General features: G+C 38.1%; 1 protein-coding gene across 5 annotated transcripts in view; it reads right to left on the reverse strand.

The window, feature by feature from the left end:
• Positions 1 to 13,264, reverse strand: part of LOC149158730 (putative ABC transporter C family member 15) — a 289,427-nt gene extending 276,163 nt beyond the window's left edge. Inside the window, exons 1-5 of one of the 5 annotated variants that reach the window (XM_089436294.1) lie at positions 13,033 to 13,264; positions 12,536 to 12,603; positions 10,524 to 10,591; positions 8,898 to 8,986; positions 6,704 to 8,793 (exon numbers count right to left, since the gene is read on the reverse strand). In XM_089436294.1, the coding sequence (XP_089292420.1) occupies positions 6,704 to 8,793; positions 8,898 to 8,904 (2,097 nt within the window). In that variant the 5' untranslated portion in view covers positions 8,905 to 8,986; positions 10,524 to 10,591; positions 12,536 to 12,603; positions 13,033 to 13,264. Of the gene's footprint in view, positions 1 to 6,703; positions 8,794 to 8,897; positions 8,987 to 10,107; positions 10,244 to 10,523; positions 10,592 to 11,019; positions 11,155 to 12,120; positions 12,414 to 12,535; positions 12,604 to 13,032 lie in introns of those variants that run through there. The other 4 variants (XM_089436298.1, XM_089436297.1, XM_089436296.1 and 1 more) reach the window with 4 other exon arrangements.
• Between the last annotated feature and the right edge of the window lie 3,279 nt (positions 13,265 to 16,543).

Here is a 16,543-nt window from a genome sequence, read left to right on the forward strand (position 1 = left end):
GGCTTGGGATCTTGGTCTCGAGGGAATTCCCCATGGTAGGATAGTGCAAAGATCAGGGATGACTCAGTGGCACAATTGGGACCCCGGTATTGTTTGCAGTGATTGTTTGGGTCAACCGATTGAGAGGGTGCTTGTTCAGGCATTGCTTGAGGACAAGCAATTTTTGGTGGGGAGGACTGTAATATCCCCAATTAGTTAATATGGTTAAGAAGAATTTCCATTTTTTTTGCAATTTTGGCCTTTGGGAGATATTTTGGCATTAGGACTTAGGAAAGGTGGATTAGGAGGACCGCACTTGACTTTTTAGGAAGAGAAGGCTTCCAAACATTAGAAAAGGAAATTCGTACCCCTTAGTGTTGATTTCTAGTAGCATCGGATGTGCTCTAAGTCTCAAAATTTGCAGGGAGGCATAGACACATGTATTCATCGATACCTAGACGTCGTTTCTGGGAAATTCCATCCGAAGACAGTTTTATTAAAATAATTAATTATTTTTAATGGGACCCTAAGTTTGAACATAGGAAATTAAAATAATTAATGGTTATTAATCTAAATTGTGGGTGTAACTTCTAGAAGAAGACGAGGATCAAGCCAAAATGATCTAAGCCATTGATTAGAAGTTAATTTGGGCCATTGGTTGTCCAACAGAAAGATATAAGAAGAGGCTTGAGGGGCACTTGGAGAACACACAAAGGGAGATCAAAAGTTCGATTTTTCTGAAGCAGAGCAGCTGCCGGAGAGATTTTCAATGGTGATCTTTTGCAGTGAGGGGCAGGGATAGTATCCGAAGGAAAATCTTTACCGGTCAGAGAATACTCAACAGAGAAGAGAGAAAGAGATCCAGTAGAGGCAGCACAGAGCCAGAGAGGCTGACGCAAAACAACACAAAAGCTGTAGAGCCACGTAGTGACTATGCAGAGGCAGCCAGGGGCAGTTCATTCAATGGCTAAATCAGCCAGGATTTCCAGTGATAGTGTGAGGTAACCCCACTTATCTCAGTGATATTCTCTGTAACTGGATTACCGGGAAGGCATCCAAAGATTGTATTCAGAAATTACTACTGCATAATAATAAAACCCTCAGAACTACTGCACTGGTTTTCCCGCATTGGGTTTTTCCGGGGACATTTGTCCAAAAATAACTGTGTAGATGTGTTGTGTATTTCTTTCTTGTCTAGTTTCTTGTTTAAATGGTGAAGGTTGCAGTGTATTTGTTTCAGTGTTTACTGTAGGAAACAGTAAATAATTTGGTTCAGTAATTAACAAATAGAAGAAACGTAATCAGTCGCTGCAGTAGGAATTTGGGCATCCAAATTTTCACATGGTATCAGAGGTGCAGGTGAAACAAGAGACTAGTGCCAGAAGAGCCCAACATTGAGGGAGAAAGGGAGTTCGAAATTCCTGCAGAATCAGTAATTCGAATCCCTAGAGGGATTGCACAATTCAGGCCAAGAGGGCTAGATTTTTCGTGGTAAATCTCTCTCTAAATGAGTCGACAGAGAGGTAGGATTTCCAGATCGAGATTTGTCAGTGGCAGAGGGAGAAGCACAACAAAATATTCAGCGAAGAGGGGTTTCTGGTGTGACGCATTTTTCTGCAGGGAGTTGTTGGGCAGAAAGATGTCAGAAGGAAGAAGAGAGACACTTGAGAGAATTTCTTCCTCAGAGAATTCCTAGTTAGGGAATTCGAATTCTCATTTGCTGAGCAGCAGCCGGAGAGAGGAGGTCATTCGATATTTCGATTGACAGAGATGGCAGCCAGTGGACTGAGAGATCAAGATAGGTTGGATGGGGCATCCAACTATGTGATCAGGAAGGCAAGGATGCCATGCCTTCTGGATGAGCATTTTCTCAAGTCCACGTCGACAGCGTGGTAGCCGAGCCCGCAGATCCAGATCCGCTCAAGAAGTACAAGGGAGAAATGACGAAGACAAAGAGAATGATCCTCGACGGAGTAAAGGATAATATGTTCTGTCACATAACTGGCAGCTATGAAACCGGATTCATCCAAAATAGGCCACGTGTCCGAATCCCACAAATCTGACAAGATCTGATGGGAATTCAAATCCTAAAATGGGACACCACGTGTCCTAAAAGGACACCATCGAATCCTGGTCGTGTCCTGATTTTGGGATTCGAATCCCAAGAAAGTGAGGGTTTATGAGGTTTATGAGGGAGGGTTTATGAGGTTTATGAGGGTTTATAAGGTTTGTGAGGGTTTATGAGGTTTATGGGAATTATGAGGTTTGTGAGGGTTTATGCAGGTATTTGAATTTTGTATGTACTATGCATGCTATAATGTTACTACCTTACTTTGTAAACAGTAAAACTAACATCTAGATGAAGATCTATGTTTGAAATCAATGAATTTATATCATTAATGAGAATTTATGTAAGAAATATCTAATTTTTAATATATATATATATATATATATATATATATTTAATAAAATAATATATAACGAATCCTACGTGTCCTGTTATGGGGGGTCAACGTGTCCGAATCCAACACTCGAATCCCGTATCCTACGAATCCCGAATCCCCGTGTCAGGTGACTTAGGCTGGCAGAGACACTGCCAAGGAGATGTGGGTTGCATTGTCGACACTGTATCAAGGATCTTCCGAGCAGCGGAAGACGTACTTAGAGCAGAAGATGAGATCTTTGCAGATGCAGAAGGGGGAGCACATTGATCCATTCCTCACTAAGCTTCAGGAGACCCGAGATGAGCTGGCAATTGTGGGGTCAACACCTCAAGGTTCCGAGATGGTAAGACCGGCCCTAAATTCAGTATCTAAGGAGTGGAAAGTCTTTGTCCAAAACATCATGGCAAGGCGACTTTGCAAAACTGGGATGAAATGGGGCAGCTCTTAAGCAAGAGGAGTTGAGGAGAGACTTGGTCAAGTGTAAACTTGATGAAAGCAGTGGAAGTGGGTCGAAGCCCAAGGAGGAGGAAGAGAATGCAGCCCTCGCATCCAAGGGATAGCAGAAGCAACGAAAGAAGATGAAATATGTTTCGAAGATCAAATGCTACAGATATGGTGAATTCGGTCACTACGCAACACAGTGTCCTCTCAGGAAGAAGGACAAAGATGAGAAGCATGATTCGTAGGTTGTAGTCATGAAGATCGAGGAGGAGGAGTTTGCCATGACAGCCCAAGCATCTCCAGGAGGGAGGTGGGGAGATTTAGAGTTGTAGTTCCAAAGGACTACAATTAGGCAGGATCCTTGAGGAGCCCACCTCTCGGATCAATTCCTTGCTATAGGAGCCTAAAACAGAAGTAGCAAGATGGACCAATGTCAGTTAGTGCAGAGGCGTGCCAGAGTGACAGTTGCAGTGGCTAGGAGTGCCATAGACTGAGTAGCACAGAGCCAGAGTTGGCAGCAGTGCAAATGGCACAGAGCAGAGTCAGCGACAGCCAGAGACTTCAGAGGGTCAGCATAGAGACTAGCAGCAGTCAGAATTCCAGCAACGAGATGCATCGTACTGAACACCAATTTAGTGATTTAGGATGCTTTTCCGTTTTTGATGCGGTAGTAGCAGCAGTTGGAGAAGGTTGCACCGTAGATGCAGTTTTGGCAATGGCAGTGCCAGCAATAGCACAGATGCAGAATTGAGAGGGAGTTGCAGCACGGATGCAGTGTTGACACTGGCAGGGTCAGCAACATTACAGATGCAGCATTTGCACAGTAGTTGGTAGACAGGATGTCAGACATCAGCAGTGCAAAAGGAAATGTTACATAACAGAGTGATGCTTCAACTGGGTATATTGCTAGAGCACATTCCTCGCTAAGAGGGAGTGTTTATTTTCGATAGCATCGAATGTGCTCTAAGTCTCAAAATTTGCAGGGAGGCTTAGACACATGCATTCTCCAATACCCAGAAACTGTTTTGGGAAATTCCACCCAAAGACAGTTTTATTAAAATAATTAATTATTTTTAATAGGACCCTAAGTCTAAACTTAGGAAATTAAAATAATTAATGGGTATTAATCTAAATGTGGGTTTAAATTCTAAGCCATTGATTAGAAGTTAATTTGGGTCATTGGTTGTCCAACAGAAAGATATAAGAAGAGGCTTGAGGAGCACTTGGAGAACACACAAAGGGGAGATCAGAGGTTCGATTTTCTGAAGCAGAGCAGCTGTCGGAGAGATTTTCAATAGTGATCTTTTGCAGTGAGGGACAGGGATAATATCCAAAGGGAAATCTTTCCCGGTCGGAGAATACTCAGCAGAGAAGAGAGAGAGAGATCCAGTAAAGGCAGCGCAAAGCCAGAGAGGTTGACGCAGAGCCACGCAGGGCCATGCAGAGGCAACGCAGAAGCCAAGAGGGAATCTGAAAATTTGTTGAAGGAATCGATTGCAGAAGCCGAAAGTCGGGATGTGAGACCGGGAGGTGCAAATCAAAGTCCCTAGGCAGCAAATCGATCGGTTGAAGGTGTGACGTTGGGATGACGCAGTGACTGCGCAGAGGCAGTGCAAGGGCAGTTCATTTAGTGGCTAGATCAGCAAGGATTTCCAATGATAGTGTGAGGTAACCTCGCTTATCTCTATGTTAATGATATTCTTTGTAACTAGATTGTCAGGAAGGCATCCAGAGATTGTATTCAGAAATTACTAATGCATAATAATAAAACCCTCAGAACTGTTGCACCGGTTTTCCTGCATTGGGTTTTTTCGGGGACATTTGTCCAAAAATAATTGTGTAGAAGTGTTGTGTATTCTTTTCTTGTTCAATTTCTTGTTTAAATGGTGAAGGTTGTAGTGTATTCGTTTTAGTGTTTACTGTAGGAACAATAAATAATTTGGCTCAGTAATTAATAAATAGGAGAAACATAAATAGTTGTTGCAGTAGGAATTTGGGCATCCAAATTTTCACACTTAGGAGAGTTCGAATTATGGGAAGAGAGAGAAGAGGGAACTTGACTTGTGGGGCCCAAATGGAGGACGAAGGGGGCAACAATATATATAGAGGGGGAGGGCCTCATTTTGGGGACTTTTTGCTCATTTGTCATCTAAACCATTGTTTGGTCAAGTTGTTTAGCTAGGTCAACAGAGTGTTGTTCAACACGCGAGATCTCCAAGCAAAAATCTCAACCTACCTTCAGGGGACTTCGAGTGCCATCCCTAGGAGGAGATTCACTTCATATTGCAGAGTTGTTCCAGTGATTTTTCAGGCAAAGTCGTGGGTTTTTCTCAGCAGGTTGGACGCAGAAGAGGAATACGCATTAGCTGGGGGAGACAGTTGTGGGGCAGCGTCTTGTCGGGATTGTAGGGAGAGAACTGGGCTACAAAATTGTTGAAGAATTGGAGTGTTGGTTGGGCACAATTCAGTGGAGTTTTTTTTGTGGCAGCATCACCTTTCTAGGGCCTGTGTGGGCCTGCGCAGAAGCTAATTCTGGGCCACATGCGGGAGTTGAGGAGAGGCTCAATTGGGGCATGGATAGAGTTGGGATTTGTGGACGCTACCAGAGGGAGTTTTTGCTAGCCTTTGTCATCAATTTTTCGGGGTTGTAAGTTCACGTGGTACGAATTTCCCTGCTATTGGAGGAGTAAGTGGAAATTGGGGCAAAATTCAAAGGTCTAAATTAGACCAAACCCTTTCTGGGTTTTTCTGGGTTTGTTGAGGATAGGCCAAGATTAATTTGGCAGAATTTTCTGAGTAGTCTAGAGGGCTCAAACAGGTGTCTCTTTCCAACCAGTAGTTGTTGGTAATTTGAAACATTTTGTGGGTTTTCCGGGTGGTTCGTTTGGGGCAGATTCCTTTCTAGGTTTGGTTGAGCACAATGTGGAGAGGCACCAACTACAATTTCAGGAGGTTCTCAAAACACAAAATTAAAACTCCTAGAATCTGAGCAGGGATTTTTAAATGCCCCTACATCATGAACACTAGAAGAATGCATTGAGAATGTATGAAAATTGACGCAAGCTCCAAGAATAAGATTAAAGATTAAGATCTAGGAAGACTACCAATTCAGGGCTAGAACACAAAGAAAGCATCTAGATAGAGAACAAATCATATGGAGCAACCATCAAATAACACACGATCACTCATGGAGATTTTGGAACACTTTAAAGGCATCAAAAGATTCAAAACTACATATTTTTTGTGCTTGATATTTTGTTATTTTTTTCTAGAGAAATTATTTCCCCTCACCGTCTTGCACTTAAAGAGTTCAGCCATAATAGTGGCTAGTAATGCCACAAGTCTTGGTGGAAAATTGGAATGGATAAAGAACATCCTCGGGCATTACACCTTAGTGGAAAGGGTCGAGCCAAGTAAGGTATCCCTTGTGGCTTGACTATTTTGTTTTTATAGCAAGCAATATATGAAGCCAATATCATACAATGCACTACGCTCACAAAATAAAGACGTGCTTCCAAATTTGTCAATGTGGATTTTATCTGCATATATTAATGTTTGCTTTGTTTTTACATTCACTGGCATAACACCTTTTCTGCTCGCATAATTCCAAATAATCAGATCTATAAGCATAACCATATTCTAGCAAAAGAAATTAGTCACCATGTTAGATTGTGTTAAACTACAACTTAACGGTTGTTTCTTCAATATCTTTGACATCCATGATCTCCATAACATAATGACATTTGAACTAGTCCAAGATGAGATACTCAACAGCATTGATCACTCTATTTCAACTAAAATGTAGCAAAAGAATGCACATAACAATGGATTTTACTTACAGTTCCCGTGACTTTTTCCATCTCTCCAAGTATACATGATAGAAGTGCAGATTTGCCTGAGCCAACCATCCCTACAACGGCTATGAAAGATGAAGGTTTTACATATAAATTTATATTATTAAGAATCAGCCCTTCATCTTCAGGACACCACTTGAATGACCCATCTATAATTGACAAAGTATATTCAGCTCCGTCAGAAAGCTTCTCAACAGCCTCAGAATTCACCTCATCACTGTGGAGATATTTTTCAAGTCGACGAAGAGAAACAACAGCTTGTGCTCCTGCAGTGATTATTTGAGGAAAGGATCTCAGAGGTTCTTGGAGTATGCGAAAAGTCGCAATTGCAGTAAAAACTCGGCCTGGAGTAAGCTCTATATGCATCAGTACACATGAGCCAAATGATATAACAGAAACTGCAAGCGGTGATAACCACAGCAGAAAAATGGTTATAGCAGCATAATACATAAGCCCCCTTATCCAAATGCGTTCTTTACCACGAGCAGCATCAACTTTCCTATGAAACCATTCATGCCAGGCCTGCAACTTAATAATCTTCATGTTGCTTATTGCTTCATTAGTGACCTTCATACGGTTATCTTTGGAAGATAGTACCTGTGTCATATATTTCTGTTGTTTAGAGGCTAGGAATAGACAAATAACCATCACAATTATCATAGTAGCCAAGCCAGCCAGTGCAGCAAGTCGAATCACGCCAAAGACAATAAGCAATGCAATGGATATCTGAATTGGCATTGACCAAAGTTCATGAACACGTCCAACCATTTGATTCACTATCTCCACATCAACTGACATATAGTTCACAATTTTCCCAATTCCATGGCTTTGCTGAGCAGAATTTGAAAGGCGTAAACCCTTTTGGTAAACAGTAGAAATCAGTGACGATTGCACCAACAAGTTAAGTTTTCCACAAAAAAAGTTGTATTGGTGATCTATAATCACTTCAGAAAACTTAGCTAGAAACAATACAAATGCAAGTGCCATTCCTTTGTACCACAGAGTCTCTTTGTTTGTGGCTACATCTATGAAGCTCTGTATTAGAAGGGGGGCCACAAACATGACAGACAATTTTGTAAAAGCCAAAATAGCAGTGAGGCTAAATTGCTTCCAGAAGGACCATAATATAGCGAATACAAGAGAACATTGCCTTGACTGCAACTTCGATTGGAGCAGAGCAGAACTGTTTTCAGCTCTATCCTGAGGTCTAAGCATAGGTATATCCTGAACATTAATGGCACACTTCTGCCCAGTGGCCAGCAGATAATTCAACCAGGAAAAAGTCAACCTGTTTATAAATCCTGAACTAGCATAACTTGTGAGGGTTCCAGAGTTCTGTTTTTGGGGGAAGAGTATTTTATCAGTTAACAGATTTTCAGAAATTAGATCAGAATTTTCTATCACTGCTACCTTTGTAGAGCCTTTGACAGCAATCACCAAAAGTGTTGAGATTAGTGGAAGATTCACAAACAACATGCAATCATCAAATATGCTATGAAATGAATGGGAGTTGTCACTCACGAACAAAACAGCACGTGAAAGCATTTCATATACCCACAGGATGAAGCTAGAGACCCACCAGACTCTCAAAAGAAAATGATGTGAAGATGGTGCAGACCTCTTTTCAAGACTGATAAGGAGAAGCGAAAGTGACCAAGTCATTGCTTGAGAACAAAAATACACCAGATCAGGAAAACTAGCATGACGCTGTCCGTCATGATAAGCAACCCAGCAATGAACAATAGTAGCCATGGAATGAGTTATGCTTAAAATGATTGTGATGATTTGAACAATAAGTAAATTCCCCTTGGTTACAACAATCCTTTGACCTTCTGCAACTTGGTTATGACGCCGGATATTGGTGCCTGTAACTGCATGTGTTACAAACCCCAGAAAAGCAGCTGAAAAAGTAATCTGTATAGCTGAAGAAACCAACTTTTCAATGTTTTGTGAGAGTAGAACCAGATGCAACCATTGCAAGAAGGCCATAAACCATGCTTTTATCTCCAGATTGCTCAAAGCCAACCACGATAACCTTGTAGTTGTGATTGAATCCTTCAACAGACTCAAAAATTCTATATCCAAATCAAGAGTAAAAAAATTAAAGTTGCAGCTTAATCAAAGTCAAGGAGAGGCATAACAAAAATCTGACCAAGCAAAAATATGGTCAGTTGCTTACCATCCATTCTTGTTTTATAGTCAAATTCACACTGCTTCAACAATGTAGAGCTAAACTTTGTCAGAAACCATGTCTGATACAGAATTTATCTGAGAAAAACAATAAAGGCATTCATTTTATGTAAGTTAGCTGTAAAACCTCTGGAATTCTTGTTCGTAACTATAATAAGGAAGAATTATCCATTGAAAAAAATAAGAAACCTTTGTCTAAATATAGAGAGGTATAAAACGATAACACACCTCAAAAATAAACGCAATTTAAAAATGTTATAGATAAACACATTGGACTATTTATATTGCTAATACATAATAGAAAAGCAGGACGACCAAGTAGACCGACTGATACTTGGAAAAAACACATGATTCAGAGATCATCGCCCGAATTTGCTATTTTCCGTCCTAGAAAGAAATTTGTCAACATCAAGCTATGGCCAAACTTGCAGCATACATTGTCTTTATTCCAATCAGAATTTAAGGATGATATATGATATTTCATATCGCCTTGAAACATCCATGACCAGACATAAATGGAAGTTTGAAGTTTTGAACTGCTCAGCATGGCTTTTCCCATGTCCCATAACACAGTTTGTCCTATGTCCCATAGCAGGCCTACTGATCATTTGTCTCCTCTCAGACTGAATCTTGTGGCAGAGGAAATACAGTTGATATGCAGAGTCCAGAGTACATATTTGCCAAATGAGGTTTAGGCTTGTAGGTTGAAAATTCAGCACAATAAATATTTGAACCATTGAAAAAATGTTAGAGATGTACTTCGACAAAACTCACAGGTCAAAACAAAGGGAATATGATGTTAAAAATTATATCGACATGTTTTGATATCAAATTTTCTTTTACTTGTGAGAAAAATTGTATTTTGCATAGAACGAGATATGGCCTCTTTTTATACTGTCCACAAAAACCATTATCTTTAAATTTCAAAATTGTGGCTTTACATAAATTTAATTCCAAATGCGCCATGGAAACCTGCTGGTAAAAATTAAAGTAAATACCAAATACCTGGTTTGATTTTTGTGTGGACTTGCAGTTTCAATTACATAGTTATAAGATTCAGATTAAAGCTTCGTAACCTGGTCAAGCTGTATCCTTATTCAAATGAAACGTTGTGGCTTCAGAAAGATACAGTCATGAAAACTGCTTGCAAAATTAAATTAAATACTGAAGAACGGGTTTGATATTTGTCGTCGACTTACATTTACAGGTTCAAAGATCAAGGTTCCCAACTGAAACGACTATCTATAATCACTGCTTCTTTTAAGCTCAAACTTAACAGCCTGCAGAGTAACCTGTATGTACTGTTTATTTTCCTGGGAGTTTGTAAAAAGCCCAACGCTTTTGAAGATGTTTTTCAAACATTAGTCACTTCAAATTTCAGTGAATGTTGTGCTATTACTTAGCGAATGACGTTAAATATGGTAGAAGCATTGAATTATGTGCTTCGGCGGGCAAACCAAGAGAATTGTCGAGTTTTTAGTTTTCAAATTCCGAGGTGGAAAACCTAGAGGAAAATGAATAGCAAGCTTCCACCTCCATTTTGTCCATTACAAGCAGCAAGTTAAAGCTTAGCATTAGTCTACTCAAAGGGAGGGAGGAGTCGAAACGAAGTTACCTGGAAAGCTCGAATGAATCCGGTCTCGAATCTTTTAGTTCCAGCTTCCACGCCCTCAAATGTAGTACCTATTTTACCAATAAATTAAAGATCAGCGAAGGCGACATTTTGTGAGGCCGCGTGATATTCAATGATGGTGGAGAAAAAAAAATGAGAATTTAGGTAGTGGTAACTGACGATGACAGTGATGGATTTTTACTTGGCATGATTAAAGAGGTGAATTTAGCCCTTTCTTTCGCACAGGGAAAATGGCTTTCACTAGTTATTCACATGTGAATAAAACGGAAAATTGCATCGATCTTTAGGAAACTTGCAGTAGTGTTCTGAATTTTTGGAACTTTTGGGGTTAAATTGTTCAAAATTTTAAGGAATTTGTGAATTCTTCACCATTTAATTTTGATTATTCTAAAAAAAAAATCAAAATGTTAAATCCATTTGTAAATTTTAAAAACACAATTTATTATTTTTACATTCCACACAATTGAAAGAAACACACCAGTTACGCGTCATGCTTCTTGGCTCTCTCTGTAAATCCCTGATTACGTGCAATTAAGAGAAGCCCAGTTCTCTGATATCTGGGTGAGAAGATTCAAATTACTGTGTGTGAACATACACCAAGACACACAGAATTACTACGCGGGGTGTGCTATTTAAATGAGGAATTCTCAGGGCAATTAAAAGTGGCTGGAATTTAGGCAAAATAATTTCAAAAAGTTTTGTAGAGATAGGTTTGAATAGTGTTTTTATGATGGAAACAGATTCAGCACCATCAAAAACGTTTAAAACACTTAAAATTTCGGAGTTTAATAATTATAACTTCGATTTACAAAACTCTCTACATATGACCTAAATTTCCATAACTCTCTATAACTTTCCATGCAACTCCTCTGCCTACTCGTCATGCAACTCCTCTGCCCTGTATAAACCGGAATTTCCATAACTTTCCGGGCAACTCCCCTCGTTATACTAGCCCTGCCACTTAATAGTCAATTCTGTGGAGTGGGTCAAAGATGCTTTGAGAAAATACAAGGTGCATCACGCCGCACGGCCCAGCGTACATATCACTTGACGTGCAAGAAAAAACGTGCGAGGAAAAATATGCACCCAGTTCTCTGATATATGGGTGAGGAGATTCAAATTACCGTGTGAACATACACCAGGACACACAGAATTACTACCCCGGGTGTGCCACTTAATAGTCAATTCTGTGGAGTATAAGTTGCAGAGTGTATGCATGGCTATGGGTCAAAGATGCTTTCAAGAAAACACAAGGTGCATCACGCCGCACGGCCCAGCGTACAAAAACCATTATCTTTAAATTTCAAAATTATGGCTTTACATAAATTTAATTCCAAATGCGCCATGGAAACCTGCTGGTAAAAATTAAAGTAAATACCAAATACATGGTTTGATTTTTGTGTGGACTTGCAGTTTCAATTACAAAGTTATAAGATTCAGATTAAAGCTTCGCAACCTGGTCAAGCTGTATCCTTATTCAAATGAAAAGTTGTGGCTTCAGAAAGATACAGTCATGAAAACTGCTTGCAAAATTAAATTAAATACTGAAGAATGGGTTTGATATTTGTCGTCGACTTACATTTACAGGTTCAAAGATCAAGGTTCCCAACTGAAACGACTATCTATAATCACTGCCTCTTTTAAGCTCAAACTTAACAGCCTGCAGAGTAACCTGTATGTACTGTTTATTTTCCTGGGAGTTTGTAAAAAGCCCAACGCTTTTGAAAATGTTTTTCAAACATTAGTCACTTCAAATTTCAGTGATTGTTGTGCTATTACCTAGCGAATGACGTTAAATATGGTAGAAGCATTGAATTATGTGCTTCGGCGGGAAAACCTAGAGAATTGTCGAGTTTTAGTTTTCAAATTCCGAGCTGGAAAACCTAGAGGAAAATGAATAGCAAGCTTCCACCTCCATTTTGTCCATTACAAGCAGCAAGTTAAAGCTTAGCATTAGTCTACTCAAAGGGAGAGAGGAGTCGAAACGAAGTTACCTGGAAAGCTCGAATCAATCCGGTCTCGAATCTTTTATTTCCAGCTTCCACGCCCTCAAATGGAGTACCTATTTTACCAATAAATTAAAGATCAGCGAAGGCAACATTTTGTGAGGGCGCGTGATATTCAATGATGGTGGAGAAAAAAAAAATGAGAAATTAGGTAGTGGTAACTGACGATGACAGTGATGGATTTTTACTTGGGATGATTAAAGAGGTGAATTTAGCCCTTTCTTTCGCACAGGGAAAATGGCTTTCTCTAGTTATTCACATGTGAATAGAAAGGAAAATTGCATCGATCTTTAGGAAACTTGCAGTAGTGTTCTGAATTTTTGGAACTTTTGGGGTTAAATTGTTCAAAATTTTAAGGAATTTGTGAATTCTTCACCATTTAATTTTGATTATTCTAAAAAAAATTTCAAAATGTTAAATCCATTTGTAAATTTTAAAAACACAATTTATTATTTTTACATTCCACACAATTGAAAGAAACACACCAGTTACGCGTCATGCTTCTTGGCTCTCTCTGTAAATCCCTGATTACGTGCAATTAAGAGAAGCCCAGTTCTCTGATATCTAGGTGAGAAGATTCAAATTACTGTGTGCGAACATAGAGCTCCTCACTGGAGCCGGAGCTGGAGCAGCAGCTGAGGGGGCCATCAGATATGTGTTGATGGGGAGATTGAAATCCTTCGGTTGGTATTGTTCCAAATATCTTCGGAGAACCGTCATGCAGTATGCGGTGTATATATATAATAATATATATAGAAAGAAATTAAAACTTGTCAATTTTCAATATACCTGTCAATATGACTTTTTCAAATATTATTGACCCGTCAGCGATGACGTGTAGATTTGGAAACCAATAGTATTTAACCTCTAAAAACACAAAAAAGGCGTCAAATTTAACCTCTGCCCGGGTGTGCCACTTAATAGTCAACCCGGGTGTGCCACTTAATAGTCAATTATAAGTTGCAGCGTGTATGCATGGCTATGGGTCAAAGATGCTTTGAAGAAAAAACAAGGTGCATCATGTTGCACGATCCAGCGTACATATCGGTTGACGTGTACATATCGCTTGACGTGCCACTTAATAGTCAACCCGGGTGTGCCACTTAATAGTCAATTATAAGTTGCAGCGTGTATGCATGGCTATGGGTCAAAGATGCTTTGAAGAAAAAACAAGGTGCATCATGTTGCACGATCCAGCGTACATATCGGTTGACGTGTACATATCTCTTGACGTGCAAGAAAAAAACGTGGGAGGAAAAATAGGCTTAGTTTAAGGAGGCAGATTTGTTTGGAAAATTATGGAAATTTTAGTTATATTTAGAGAAAATTTGGTAAAGATTTTTGTAAATCCAAATTATAATACTTAAATTTTAAAATTTTAGGTGTTCTAGACATTTTCGATGGTGTTAAATCTATTTCAATCATAAAATTTAAACTTCTATAAACTTTTTTGAAATTTTTTTACCCAAATTCCAACCACTCTTAATCATCTGACGCCTCCCAAAAAATATGCCCCAGCATGAGGGTTGAATGATCGGTAACCTACATGCTAGTTTCAAGGTGCATAGGTTAAATGCGTCAACAATATGTCTGTGACTCACGAGGTTAAATGATATATATGATATTGATATAATTATTTTAATGGGTCCAACAACTGGAAACAATATACATAACGGAGTTATCTATAATGCGAGTTTTTGAGATTCCGGTGACGGAATCCGGCGGAAGAAATTGAGATGAAATCATGATTTGTTGCAGTTAAAATGGTTTTTTAACTGCATATTCGGATTCAGCACCCTGAAAAACCCCTGGGACGCTTTCATTTTGCAGAAACTAGTTATCAAACTTCGATTTCAATAAATTACTGCCGGATTTTCACCGGAAAAAATGGTCGGAAAAGCTTTCAAAAAGTCGCGTTAAAGACTACGGCATACATAACCGGATGTACCGTTCGACAGTCAATTTTTTATGGTGCAATATCAGAATTCGTGAATAAAATTCGCTCATCCCGACGTGTGGTGAGATATACATTTTGGTTATAGTGTAGTGTATGATGTAGAATAAAGATTTTTTTTTGGTAGCGGGACAGTGATATGTTGGAATCACAAGTAGGGATATATACATTTTGGTTGTAGTGTATGATGTAGGCAAAATATTTTTTTGGTAGTGGAATAGAGATATGTTGGAATCATAAGTTTGAGTCAGTCAATTTTTCAGTATTTTAAAATTTATTTGAATATTAAATTCATATATGAAAAAAAAAAAAATTATTAAATTAAGAAAATAAAGAATCCTAATATGATAAGAATTTTAATAATATTAAATATATATATATATATACAATTAAAAATTTATTTTAAATGACGAAGATAAAGAGTAGTAGTATTTTAAGAATTTTCAAAAAAATGAATTCATATATGCAATTAAAAAATTCATTTTAAATTACTAAAATAAAAATTTGATTTAGTTTTTATTAATGAATATTAGTTTTTATTAATGAATATGTAGTGAATTTTTTTTTGTAGGTAAGCATTCATGGGGATTTGAACGAGTGACTTATCCCAAGGAGTGTCTTAACAGTGCACCCATTCACCATAAATCAAAGCCCACCAAGCTTTGGATTAGCAATGAATGGGTGCACTTTTAAGGCACTCTTTGCCATGCACTCTTTGCGATAGCTCATTAGTTCAAATCATGCATGAGTGCTTACCTACCAAAAAAATATGTAATAATATATATATATATAATATTTGTTTTAAGCAAAAATCTTCTAGAAAAATCATATTGATATTTTAGGGTCGACATGTTTAGAACCCTTATTTTTTATGTTTTAAATAATTATAGTTAATTTTTGTATATCCATAATAAATTAAGAAAAATCTTTTGGTAGAAATCACAATAATAAAGATAAATATTATAAAATAAAATGCAAAGTTATAAGATTCAAAAAATAATTAAAATAAGCAATTTATCAATTAATGAATTAATAACCAATTTTTTTTCTTTAATTATAGTTAATTTATGTATTCAAGATTATGTGATCCATAATAAATTAAGAAAATTCTTTTGGTAGAAATCACACAAGAATTTTTTTTTACTTAGGCATTTCAAGTGTAGTTAATCATTGAAGAGGTGGACCATGGCAAAGGCTTAAATAGAGAACAGCATAGAGACCATAATTTCAAGTAAGGACTATATTTGAACAATAATATTTAAAATATGATATTAATTTTTTAATATATTAGAAACAAATATTATTAAGTAACGATGGCTAGTTTTTGAAAAATAATATTTAAATTATGACAATGAAATGATATTTTAAGGTCCACGAGACTAAAAATAGTCGACGAGGTCATTAGTTCCCTGTTTTTCGCTTTTTGCAATTCAATCATTTTCCGATTCAAATTGATGACGAGTTGGCCCAACCTTCCAACAATCCCCTCGCTAAAATGACAATGCCAAGAAACTAATGCTAACATGTTCTCATAACTTTCTCGAACGTCTTTGAATGCAACACATTCCAAAATGAAATGTTTTTTCCGATTCCACAGCCCCAGACATGCAAAATGTACACACTCGTTCTTCCCAAGCTTCTTTAGGCATTTTCCACTGTCCTGTTTCACAACGAAGTTGATGTGAGTTGGTCCATAATTGAGCAATAAGAACCTTTTCCCTCCACGAAATGTTAGCTCCAATGAACTCTTTTTGTTGTAGATCACACATAGGGTTGAAATCTTCAATGTAATATTTCTTCTTTCTACCCAGTTATTTTCCCCATACCTTTTTACGAAACTTCTCCATAACAAAATCCTTTAGCTCCTTGCTATTTGTGGGACACGCATTGAGGTAGATATTCCATTTTTGCATGCATGTGTAGTATTGTTTCATCCATGTTTTCTTTCTTTCACGCATGCCTTTATTGAAGATAACATTAGGCCATCTACCTACTCTCATTTGCTAAATTCTTTTTAGATATCTTATGAGTTGCACCATAGC

This window comes from Pinus tabuliformis, chromosome 5_2 (assembly GCF_031772625.1).
Source record: "Pinus tabuliformis cultivar Carrire ecotype Pingquan chromosome 5_2, CPIR1, whole genome shotgun sequence".
Classification (NCBI taxonomy): Eukaryota; Viridiplantae; Streptophyta; class Pinopsida; order Pinales; family Pinaceae; genus Pinus; species Pinus tabuliformis.